This window comes from Urocampus carinirostris, chromosome 18 (genome assembly GCF_059441175.1).
Source record: "Urocampus carinirostris isolate Australia breed hairy pipefish chromosome 18, RoL_Ucar_1.0, whole genome shotgun sequence".
Lineage (NCBI taxonomy): Eukaryota > Metazoa > Chordata > Actinopteri > Syngnathiformes > Syngnathidae > Urocampus > Urocampus carinirostris.
In genome coordinates, this window is record NC_142366.1 from 23,662,264 (window position 1) to 23,674,920 (window position 12,657).

Consider the following 12,657-nt stretch of genomic DNA (forward strand, 5'->3'; position numbering starts at 1 on the left):
TCTTGACAGAGCCTCGCGTTCCACAAGGGGCACCCGCCCCTCTGTTTGACAACCACCGGACTTAGACAATGCAATTAGCTTGATATATGCATTCACAACTAACTACCAATGGATGAAAAACAGTTGCTTAATATTTTGGGGGATTTATGCAAAAAAAATTCCACACAAAAAAAAAACATTTGTAATAAAAAGGGGGCAAGTTTCTCCTGGGCTGTATTTTCTCCTGAAAGGTCAAACCGGATATACGGAAGTCTCGCGCATTTGAAAGACGGAAGTAGTTTGCGTCCAACTCGGAGGGGAAGCTCGTTTTCTTGACGCTTTCGCGATGGTGCTTAAAAGTTGTCCCGCTCGGCTACATGTTTTTGCTCTTAGCCACAAAGAAAAGCGCTTCTGTGTCGCTTCGAGGACAGAAAGAGTGAGTTCTACCGGTCGTCCGCTTCTCACGGTTTCCCCTTCAGACTGGACTTGGCCTTATTGGAAATCTTCGGCGGGTCTTGGGCTCCTCCGACGGGCGCACCTGTCGTCCACAGGTGACGTATGCCGCCTTTCTTATCTTTTCCGAATAGAGCGGTTCTCGTGACGTCACACCAAGGCGGAAATGGCAACACGTTTCATCTGGTGGATGACGTCATCGCGACTGTCTCTTCGAAAACAAATATTGACGGATAAATGCAAATTTTTGAGGGGGGGTGTACAGCACGCTAGTTTCAGTATTGAACACCGTCATTGAAATGATCAATTTAAAAACATTAACGTCATCATGTCGTTTTAACATGAAAAGAAATCAAACTTTATTGACACAGCATTGAAAAAAAAAGGTAACCCCAGCAATGCCGGAGTGACTCATCAGGAAGAATGTCAAGATGGAGTTTGAATTGAAACATGTATCTGTCACCTCACTGGTGCGTTCATTGTCAAATCAGCCGTTTGGCCTCATTCAGCGCAACAAATGAGGTGAGTTCTCTCCTCCCAAATTTGAAGATCTCTTTCCAGTAAGCCGTGGCCTTTGTTGACAGACTTCTTTTCATTGTGTCTAAGCTATGTTTCTTCAGTAATGTTCCACTTTTGTGACATACTGTACACAAAATGAGGGGAAAAAAGGATTGGCGGGAAAATAAGAAACATGGGAAAAATGCTACAAAAAGGAAAACGTTTTTGGGGGGGTAAAAGAAAAAAAAAGAAACGAAAAAGAAGAAAAAACACAATATAACCTCCTTACAGATGCCTACCATGTCATTGGGCTGGCATACAAGTTCCCGTTGAGCCTTTCCTGTACTCCGCTTGCACGTGAACGGAGCTTCTCGGCTTTCAAACGTGTGAAAACCAGGCTAAGAAGCTCACTGACTTTATGCTGTTATACACTGAAATGGAAATTCTCATGTCTACAAACAATGACATTGTAATCGACAGGATTGTAGAGACAAGTTCTTTGCTTAGGAGGATTTTGATCTTAGAAGAAGTCAACTTCAATTTTGTGTGGTCAACTAATAAGCATTCTAAGAGTTTAGTCTCAAGCCTAACAATCTGTTGGGAAGGCAAATGCAATTTTGATTTCAAATGACCGATACTGTACATAGGTCATTATGTTTTCATTTATATTCGAATTTTTATATAAACTGGTAACATGGTAAAGTTACTGTTTACCTGACTTGTTAACCTGACTGCCCATTTTGCACATCCGGTTAGCTACTCCTCTTGCACTATCGGCACTATGGTAAAATACTATACGTAGCCATAATACAATACAACTTTTACTTATATCTGTACATTCAAGGAAACTGTGCGGGTCAGATGTATCGACATTTCATTCTGTATACACGTGTACTAGAATGACAATAAAGTAGATCTGAATCTGAATCTGAAAGTTTTCTGTTCACTTGAATTTCTTCCCAATCAAAATGTATCCTAAGAGCTCACCGCTGTTCCTTTCATTTCTATTCCTCCTCTGTCGCTAAGTGGGCTGAAAAAGGGGCTCATTCTGGCCCCGATCATGTGCTAGATGATTGTGATTTGTCTGAAAAAATCTTTTATCGAACGTCAGAATTAAGCCGAGTAGGCATTTTTGCACATGACTGTCACGTAAACTTGAAGAACATTGTTGAGTGTTTTCAGGGGAAACTTCAACCCAGATCAGAGTCAGTATTTACTAAATACAGCATTTTTCCCCCTGTTACTTGACACTGTCAACTTAACACAAGAATTTTCATTCCAGTCAGGGAACTTTGTCAAGTCACGTTTCTTTGTTTGGCCCTTAATCACAAAGAGTCTCAAAGGGCTGCACAGATCAAAGACTATTGCAAACTACAGACTATTATGACACCATCCCCTCACCTAAAACCTACATGAAGGCAAGGGAAAACTCAAAAACCTCAAGTCAAGTCATGTTTATTTGTTTAGCCCTGAATCACAAAGAGTCTCAAAGGGCTGCACAGACCACACGATTATTGCAAACCACTGACTATTATGACAGCATCCCCTGATCCAAAACCTGCATGAGGGTAAATAATACAGAGATATCGTTCACAAAAAGTATTGGTAATTCATATGCTTTAGAGTAGAAGTGTGTTTTAAGCTTAGATTGAAACATTTCCACTGAGGTTGCAGATCCAATCTCAGGGGGAAGAGCGTTCCACGGCACCGAGGCCCAAATGGAGAACGCTCTCGAACCTGCGGATCTCCTCTTGGTTCTTGGGATCACGAGTAGACCAGCGTTTTAGAGCTGAATACAATACACGGGTGCTTGAAATCCTTGAGAATGCTTGTATTTTAATGTTGTATTTTCAAGGTCAGTTAAATACTTGAATCCCGGGTGAAGTGCGTGAAAATGCCCGAAATGATTTCCGTTGCCCCGTTTCCTGACTCGCTAGACCAGGCAATACATGAAGATTTTTTTTTTTAAATTGTGTAAAAATGAAGCCGATGGTGGCTCCAGTCCTCATTTTCGAGTTGTCGTCTTGAATGTCACTGCCCCCTACTGTCGCGTCCGAGATGAAACGAGTCATGGTAATTCCAGCGCTTTTTCGGCTCGGCTCACTGAGAAGAGCCGGCTGTTTTGCCTCCTAAACGGCTCCCCGGATTTTTTTGTCGTTTTATGAAACATTGTCGATAATTCTAAAACATTATACACCGGATTATTTCGTCATTAGTAATTTCATATGTTTAGCAGGGGATCCCTGCAATAATCCAAATATCGTAAAACGCAAAAAACAATTCTCTTTGAACCAATTTTGACACGGACTGTCTGAAAAACATGCGAGCATATATCTTAAAATAAGTCAAAGAAAGTTTGTGCTAGCATAACCGCGTAAACGAGTCCATTTTGTTTTTAGAGAGGAGTTCTGTCATCCCGACCCAGAGCGACGTGCAGCCCGATGTCCCTAAAGTCCGGAAGCTGTTCTTTGATACTCACGCGGTGGTTCGGCTCCTGGAAGATAACGGTAACAATTGCAACAAAGTTCACGTTAATGATCCGCTTCCGATCCTTTTCTTTCTCTTTCTTTTTTTCACCGACAGGTTTCACTACTCGGCAAGCCGAAGCATTAGTTAAGGTGCTCTTGAAGATGACCAACTCCACCATGGAGACTATTTCTATTGACATGGTCACCAAAGTACAGCAGGTACAGCAGAGTCTCCCCCCCCATTCAAATAAGTCCGTTGTAAATGCACCGTGTCCCTTTATTTAGGAGATGATGATGCAACGTGTGATGTCACAAATAGCAGCCTTAAAAAAAGACATGGTCATTCTTGAGAAAAGCGAGTTTTCTGCGCTACTGGCTGAGAATGAGGTAGGTTGTCAAGTCAAGTCCTGTTTATTTGTTGGGCCCTTCATCACAAAGAGTCTCAAACGGCTGCAGGGATCAAAGACTATTGCAAACCACAGACTATTATGACACCATCCCCTGATCTAAAACCTACATGAGGGCAAGGAAAAACTCAATAACCTCAACTTGAGGAAAATGAAGAAACCTTGAGAAGGTTGTAGAGAAAGATAAAATCGGGGTTCCTACAGCTGCTTGAAATCCTTGGAAATGATTGAATTTTTCTGTTGTGTTTTCAAGGATGAAAAGTGCTTGAATTTTGGGTAGAGTGCTTGTAGATGCTTGGAATTGTTGCCATGTTTCTCAACAATACTGCTCTCCGGTGGCTTCACTTTACTTTTCCCTCGTGATTAACGGCAACTGGCATTCGTTTGTACGGCATGGTTCTACGAAGAGGACGGCGCGCTCGATCTTACCTTTACGAGAGGTCGGCCAAAACAAGAGCTTGAAAATTTGTTTTTTTACAGAAGATTCTGGGTGTAAATGAGCAACAGGCTCAAGAAATTCACTAATGCGATGACTCAGGTGGTTTGTACAAAAATGGACAAAAGCTGGACTTTATTGTATGCGTTTCTATAATCATCACCCCCAAAATGAATCATGCATCTTTCATTTGATTGTTTCAGAAATTGAAGGTACAGCTCTGGCAGCTGAAGGTGCATCTCGCTGTGAGTTGAAATTTGCAAATAGAAGTTCTTTCTTTTATAATTTCATTGAAGGCGGGGTGCGTCGTTTGCGGGGTCTATTTAAAGTTCAATGTTTTCTCTAATAAGGGTGTGTTAACAATGTCCAACAGAGTTCAAAGAGCCCTTATGCTTCATTTTCCATTGCGCCTACCCGCTTTGATTTTACTTTCATCAGGCCTGTTGGGGCGGAACAAACCTCAAAAAGATGAAAAAAGAAGAGTTGATTTGAGCGTGTCTAAGAAATAAAGGCAAAACATGTGTTCCTCTCCTGGCTTAAAGTCACGATTGCAAACTTAAGTTTTGAAGTGACGCACCCCGCCATTCATTTCCATTAAAGACGATGAATTTAGCCACGCTTTGTTTTTAGGACGTGATGAATAAAGTGCGCTCGGACACAATTTTGGACTTGAATTTGGAGAAGAGTCGCGCAAAAGAATTGGTAGTTCCAATGCACTTTTTCTTTATGAAGAAAAAAAGATGGCTCAGATATTTGTTTTTCCTTTTAGAAAGCGGACCATGACAGGAAGCTTCTGGAAACACGGACTGAAATTCTGGAAATGGTTTGTTGATACAACTGTTTCAAGTGAAAAACATGATCTGTTATTATCAGTGTTGAGCACGTCACACCCACAAAGTAACTGAGTTAGTAACTGAGATACTCAATGTAACTCGTTACCAGGTAAAGTCACTGTTTTCTGTTACTTTAAAAATAAGTTTTGTATGTCAAAGAAGTGGAGTTTTTGTCAATTGAATAGAGAAGAGCAGTAGTTCTAGAACAGGGGTGTCAAACTCATTTGAACTCGGGGGCCACACGATAGAACAAACATTCTCTCGGGGGCCGGACTAGTACATTAAAGAGAAAGAAAAAGAGAGATAAAGAAATAAGAGAAAGAGGGGGGATAAAGACAGAGAGAGAGGGGGGGAGAGCCTGCGAAACAAAAGAGATAAAAAGAGAAGTCACGAGAGAGGGGGAAAGAAAGGGAGAGGAAGAAAGAAATCGAAAGAGAAATAGGAAGACAGAAGGAGAGAAAAGAGAAAAGAAAGCGCAAAGGGTAGGCAGAGAGAAAGAGAAAAGGAAAAAAGGAAATTAGAGCAAAATAAGTTTAAAAGACAGAGAGAGAAAGAGACAAAGAGCAACAAAGGAAGAGAAAAAGAGAGACACGGAGTGAAAGAGACAGAGTGGGAGAAAAGGAGTGGAGAGAGAGAGAGAGAGAGAAATAAATACAAGTGCAGTGTCTTTGTGAGAAGCACCATTCTTTAGCAACATCAAGTTGACATATTTCAACCTGCAGCTCGTTTTTATCTTGCGCTTCTCTGAGTGTTGTCTCGCGGGCCGGATTCAATCCCTTAGCGGGCCTGATCTGGCCCGCGGGCCGCCAGTTTGACACCTGTGTTGTAGAACCTTGTCGTATTTATTGCACCACGCCAGCAACACTTGAAGTGCAACCAAAAAATAAACAGTAAACGACATCATCAAATAACAACCAGCAGTAAACAATATAAAATGTGTTTAATCAAATAAAGCCAACTCTCAAAACTCGAGACAACTGGTCAAATAGTTTAGCCTACTGTACTTCAAGTATTTTGTTCACAACAAAAGTCAACTGGAAAACAATATCAAGTGAGTTTCACTCTATAGAACAAACCACAATCTCTCGTCAGACAACCGCTCAAGTAGACATATGCTACTGCACTACAAGTATTTTCACGCAATAAAAGTGAACACATTAACGATAAAAATCACGTTCAACACTGCAGTGTAAAAAAAATGGATTAAACTCTCACAACCTGAAACACTGGTCAAGTCGAAATAAGCAATCATAAAACATTATAAAGTCAATCCCTCTCTCTATGTAATGTTATGGGCTTGATAACTTGTATGTTCAGGTTTACTTTACACCCGTCCACGTCAACACACCTCGTCTCAATTGATTCAAAGTAACGAAGCACTTTTGACCGTTGGTAACGGCGAAAAAAATAATAAGTGAAATGACCTCCTTCCTGAAAGAAGAACGCTGTTATGTATGCGCGTAGATACAGGAGCTATATCCCCCTAGTGGGAGGTGGCTGGAGTCAAGAACACACTAACCTTCTTATTGATAGAGAGGAGGGGATTCCCAGCCCCCTCGCTCGACCGATGAGGTGGGCAAAGCCCCCAATTGCAAGACGAGCAAGGAGGCAACGGTTACTATTGTTACGAGTCTTTGGTACCACTCGGCTGAGTCTCGAACCGCCGACCTCCCGGTCTCGGGGCGGGCACCCTGCCCCACCAGGCGAATAACCTCAATTTTCTTTGTAACAGACTTCGGAGCAAGAACGTCACCTGACTCAAACCAACATGAAGATTGACACGGAAGTGGCGGGTTTGAGAACCATGCTGGAGTCCCATAAATTGGACACTATCAAATACCTTGCAGGTAGGACTCAGCCCCGGGATACGGACCCCAAAACTATTTCACTTTATAGTGTAGAAATAAGAGGGTTGGGGGGGGGGGTTCTGCCCCTCTTTACGACATTTTTCCCAATATAGGACATCAAGAAATTATTTTGCGCGCACAAAAACTCTGCAGTGTTTGTGCGTATGTAGACTTTCATCACTTAGATGCCTGCCTGCTATCTGTCGATATCATCTCAAACGCTAGTCTGCCATTTGGTTTTTGTGGTTATGCTATTGCCTGAACTACCTCCCACTATGCCTTCCTTGCTCTTCATTTAGGTTAGAATCTCATGTTCTTAGAAAAGACTTTGTGAATTGACAATACAATACTGATTTTTTTGGGGGGCTTTACTGTATTTTCTGAAGTTAGTTTATTAATTTATTGTTATCAATTTAAAGTAAATTTATTTAATTTTCTTTAAGTTCTGTCTATATGAAAAATAATAATAATAATAATTTCCTTTGTATTGTCATTCTTTGTAACAATGTACACAGAACGAAATGTCGATACACCTGACCCGTTGTAGCGAGTCGATGCAGCCGCAACCAACAGAGGGCGCCGCCATTTTACCAATTAGGTATGACTCGGCCGAGGCGCGAACCAGCGACCTCAAAAAGGAGTTGGATTTAATACGTTTCCTTCGTCCCGCTCCCTTTCAGGCATTCTATTACGATGTAGGTTATATTTACATGTGACCACAAAGAATATGAATGCCTGCATTGAATAAATAAATGAAAGTAATCCTAAATTGAGATGCAAAAATATGATAACAATTGAAGGAAAGCTTGCGATTATCAAGAAATACAGAAAAGGCATCCCCTGCCCACTGCCCGGGGATGGCTGGGATGGGCTCCAGCCCCCCCGCGACCCTAATGAGGACAAGCGGTACGGCTGATGAGATGACAGAAAAGGCACACACACAAAGACAAGACAATCCACGCAAGTGGAAGTTTCAAAATGAGTTTTCATTTTAATCCACAGTCTTCCCACCCTCAGCATCCACCCTCTATCTCTATCATACCAGCTCATGTCATGTCACACCAAAGGTAAATAAGATGGCAATTTTCCTGTACATGTAAATGTATTTCTATTTCTATTTAATCATATACACGTATATTTCGCACTAGTAGTATTTACCTTATCATATTCTTATCTTTTTACTTAGGGTTAAGAATGCATTAGTCACTAAATAACATAGGCGAGGTACGAGTGGGTGCCTGAAATCCTCGAAAATACTTGAATTTTAATATTTTCAAGGTCAGGAAAATGCTTGAATTTTAATATTTTCAAGGTCAGGAAAATGCTTGAATTTTGGGTGAAGTGCTTCTCAAAAATTATAAAAGGTGCTTAAAATGACACGCCTGCTCCGGTGGCTTGTCATTATGATGTTGTCGTGTAAGGCGTCACCGCCCCCTACTGGTCGCACCCAAGAGGACAACTCTATTTAGAAAACCGTTTCTTTGGGCTCGGCTCACTGAGAAGAGACGGTCGGCTCTTTCGGCTCCCAAACGGCACCTCAGAAGGGATTCGTCATATCCCGGGGTCTACTCTCGTTTGTTATGTTGAGATGTAAATTCAATGAGTTGTTTATTGAAAACTGTTCTCTCTTTTAGGTTCAGTGTTCACTTGTCTTACGGTGGTCTTGGGTTTCTACCGCATCTGGATGTAAAAATCCTGCTCTGAGAGAGTGATCTTCCATTTTCCTATCATGGGACAAACTCTCTGCTCTTTTGACAGACTTGCAAAAACACAGCACCAAAAAAAAAGGACTTTAGCAAACAACAACGATGTTTGCCAGTCAAAAACTTTAAAAAATGTGTTTTAGCTATAATGTATGTCTGGCATCTATTTATTGCTGTTGAGGCAAAAGTCCACTTTACTGAATGTTTATTCATATGTTTAAATGTCTTTTGGACGGTCAGTGTGTGTTTTTATGATTAAATAATATTTTTTTTCATGTGTAAAGTTGTGTTCCATTTCATAACTCTATTTCTGTTTATAAGCAGGCCATGTAACCTGTATCGATGATACCAATGAGACGTGGATTAAATAAACGGGTGTTGTGTGCAAGAGGAAATGAAATAGACACAATTTGTAAAGAAACCGCCTCTGAATACAATCATTTCATGTACAGCAGGGGGCCTTAAACTAGTATGCCAGGGCCGCAGTTGGCCCCGGGATGAAAAGAACCTGCGTGTGGCCCGCAGGCCGTAGTTAGCCCACACCTGCTTTTGTGCAGGCAAAACAAATAAGCAAAAGAAAATAGTAGTGTGAAAGACTATTTTTATATACATGAATATCTTAAATAAATGAATCATGTTAATTTATTGTAAACATGATAGAACATCTGTTGGTAGTGTTTAACCCAGGGGTCTCACACTTGCATCCCCAAGGATGATCGTTTGAGGCCCCTGCCTGAATATAAAAATTAAATGTGTATTATTTGCTCACTAGATGTCACCGTATTCGGTCATGTCAGCAAAAACAAGTGCTAAAAGCACAATGGAAGAAGACAAAATAAGGAGACTCAACGTGAACAAAACGCAGCTTATTACTTTTTTAAAAGAGCAGAAATAAAAAAGGACCGAAAAGAGGAAAAATGAAGAAAAAAAGAAACAAGACAAAGTCAAATAGAAATGAAAAAAGAGAAACAAAATTGCTTTTTCTCCTTAATTGCTTTCTTTTCCTTGCTTCCTTATTGCTACTTTTTTTCTGCATTTTCCTTGTTTTGTTTTATTTTCACCTACTTTTTTTATTCCTGTTTTCATTTTTTTCCTCTTTTTCTGATTTCTTCTTCCCCGTTTTTTATTCCTTTAAAAAATATATATTTTTCCCCCTTTTCGTCTTTCTTGTCCCTTTGAGAAGAGCGACATGTTTTGATGAGCGCCGTTTTTGCAGAAAAGCCCATTTGGCCCTAGATCACCCGGACCCAAGCTTCCGAGGCCCCCAGCTCGATTGACTTCGAGACCCTTCTGATGTCCAGCAAGGAACGTGCCTACGCAAAAGCACCTTGAAGATTTTATTTTGAAACAAGGTTGAACCGGAAGTAGTAGGTCCAGCGGAAAAGGGAAAGGTCATGATGGTGACAACACATGTGTCTCTTTTAGGCGGATAACTTGATGCCATCGAATTCGTCATTTACATTGAAGTTCTGTTGCGTGTCGTGAAATGCGAGTCTTTTGTCGTATGACATTTTGGAATGTATGAAGGAGAGGTTGGTTCGCGATCAAGCTCACTCGACTATCTGGACTTGGAACGTAAGTCTCTCTCACTTTCAGGCTAATTCATCGATTGGAAGTCGGTCAGTTGTGTGTACTGTAATTTCATTCAACGTATCTCCAAACGAATTCAATTTCCTACCCGTTTTATGTTTGGCTAACAACAATGGAATACTGAAGTATATGTTTTCCATTATCTATACGGCTTATCCTCAGTAGGGTCGCGGGGGTGCTGGAGCCCATCGCAGCCACCTTCGGGCAGTGGGCAGGGGACACCCTCAACTGCTTGCTCAAGGAAATCAGATGTTTAAATTATTGACTATATTGTACGCCAAGGTTGCAGCTAACTGACCTGAATGTTTTCACAATCCGTGCTGGCAAATGCAGGTAAGGTTCCTGTGCCCTGTAAACTTTAGTGAGGATTTTGGGAAAATTCATGAGAACGAATGGTTATTTTTTGTTAAATGGCTGTTGCTAAATGTTATCGCTCTTATTTTCATTGCACTATTGTTACAATGCATTTTTTCATTGCATTATTATCATGATAACTTATTTTTGGGGGCCTATCCATCCTGATAGATTTTTTTGTCTTCGATTTTTATATGTCAGGTTTTACCCTGGAGTGACATGTCTAATCTCTTTCCATACAATATTTCACTACGTCGATTTCTTCTAATATTTAATCAGATATTTTGTTGAAAAAGTTCAGTTTTTTTTTTTCATTCAAACATGTAACCTCTCCTTCCCCTAACTCAAAATAAAATATAATTTGTGACAAATACATAAATAATCACATTTTCCGTTTGTATTTGAGTATTTTTCTTGAGGGCTAAATATTCCTGTACATCTATTGACGTGTTTTGGGGTTGTGGGATGTCATGTCTTTTATTCGACTCATTTTCGTTTTTATTTCTTTGCTTGTTTTCTAACTGTGTTTTTAATGTTCTGCTGTCAGGGTTTGTACAGGTGCTTGATGTCCTTGAATTTTAATGTTGTCTTTTCAAAGTGTGATAAGTGCTTGAATTTTAGGTGAAGTGTCTGTAAATGCTTGAAATTGTTGCCATATTTCTCAAGAAGTTTACTTCTGAATGATGCACACGTTCCCTGGTTGCTTCGCTTTTCCACTGCATTTTTTTTCTTTGTGATTTACAGCAACTGGTTTGTATGCCATTGTCCTATGAAGCGTCATGGTCCTCCTAAGGGTCATGCCCAAGAGGACAGGTTCATGCTATGAGTGCAGGTGTTGCACATCAATTACGGGCCATGCTAAAATTGAATGTAGCGTCTCCCAGTGGTACATTCTAATGGGAAGAACTGACAATGGTCATTTTTCCCTAACACCTAAATGGGAAGAAATGCATCCCAATATATATACGTATCGATTTTTTTTAGATTCCAAAATGTATCTGCAATTTACTCGGGATCTAAAAGTCATGTGTCAAGTCACATTTATTTGTCCATCTACCCTGATCATATCTTGAGAGGGTTGACCGACAGCAAGACGAAGACATACACAAAAAGAAAAAAGTAGTTCAAAACACAAAAATTTGATCATGGTCAACTTAAATGCCCAAAAACCCAAGTCGGTCATGCTTTGGTCCCTCCAGATGAAACGGGACACCAGAATGCGGCCGTGTCACTCGGGTCAGGGTGACACAACACACACTTCTGTTCAACAGCTTTCACTGGTTTACCCCTGCCGCATCATACAGGTGCCCTGCCCTTCCCTTAGAACGCCTATCCTTTTACCACACCTCTCCACTCCTTCCTATCACCAACAAGAGCTCTAGCTTCCACTAGATTTCGACCTCTTTCCTGCAGAGCACTCATAACAGCATTCTTCCCCGTCAATGGCGGCCTTCCTCTTGGTCTCCTTCCATTTACCCCTGCTCTGTAGAGCCTCTTCAACATTCTCTCCTCAATGCATTTATTTGTACAGCTCTTTATTACAACATGTCTCAAAAGACTGCACAGGCTACAATGATACCACCCCCTGATCTCACACCAACATCCGGGCAAGGAAAAGCTCAAAAACCTCAGGATAGGAAAAATAATGAAGCTCGAGAAGGGGTCTCGCAAGTGGTCATCCTCCTTCCAGGATGACCAGGCTGCAATAGATTTTGCATTGGGTAACAATACACAAAATATGGTGATCAAGTAAAAAAACAAACATAGGTAATATGTAAAACTGTCCAAAAAGTCCCAGCTTGCAACTTTACAAACCCTGATAACAGAATTTTAAATAAATATGTATCTTGATGAATGCACAGGCAATATTAAAAATGGCGTATGTAAATCGCAGATATATTTGTGGCTCTGCAAAAATACACGATTCACACCAAATGTCTCCTTTTATTGGTACTGGAGAAACAGTAGAAAATGGCTTTAAAGGTCCTTGAAAAGTGCTTGAATTTGGCCATGAACGGCATACGAAGGAACCTTTATTGTATATCGAATAATATTCTATGTGATATGTTTACAGGGGCTGTATTCCTGG

At 40.7% G+C, this 12,657-nt stretch overlaps 1 protein-coding gene across 1 annotated transcript; it reads left to right on the top strand.

Annotated features, from left to right (window-relative positions):
• Positions 1-241: 241 nt before the first annotated feature.
• On the top strand, positions 242-8,907 carry mcur1 (mitochondrial calcium uniporter regulator 1). Its single transcript, XM_088322481.1, has 9 exons — positions 242-530; positions 3,330-3,437; positions 3,514-3,617; positions 3,684-3,785; positions 4,445-4,486; positions 4,872-4,943; positions 5,011-5,064; positions 6,807-6,921; positions 8,556-8,907. Exons 1-9 carry the CDS (start codon positions 326-328, stop codon positions 8,609-8,611), a joined length of 858 nt encoding a protein of 285 aa, XP_088178607.1. The 5' UTR covers positions 242-325; the 3' UTR covers positions 8,612-8,907.
• Positions 8,908-12,657: the final 3,750 nt, after the last annotated feature.

Bases quoted from the DNA above. Each gene is read 5' to 3' on its own strand.
- mcur1 (XM_088322481.1), top strand. From the start codon at position 326: ATGGTGCTTAAAAGTTGTCCCGCTCGGCTACATGTTTTTGCTCTTAGC. The intron at 4,487-4,871 runs GTGAGTTGAAAT...CTTTGTTTTTAG, and splicing joins AGCTGAAGGTGCATCTCGCT to GACGTGATGAATAAAGTGCG. The intron at 5,065-6,806 runs GTTTGTTGATAC...TCTTTGTAACAG, and splicing joins GGACTGAAATTCTGGAAATG to ACTTCGGAGCAAGAACGTCA.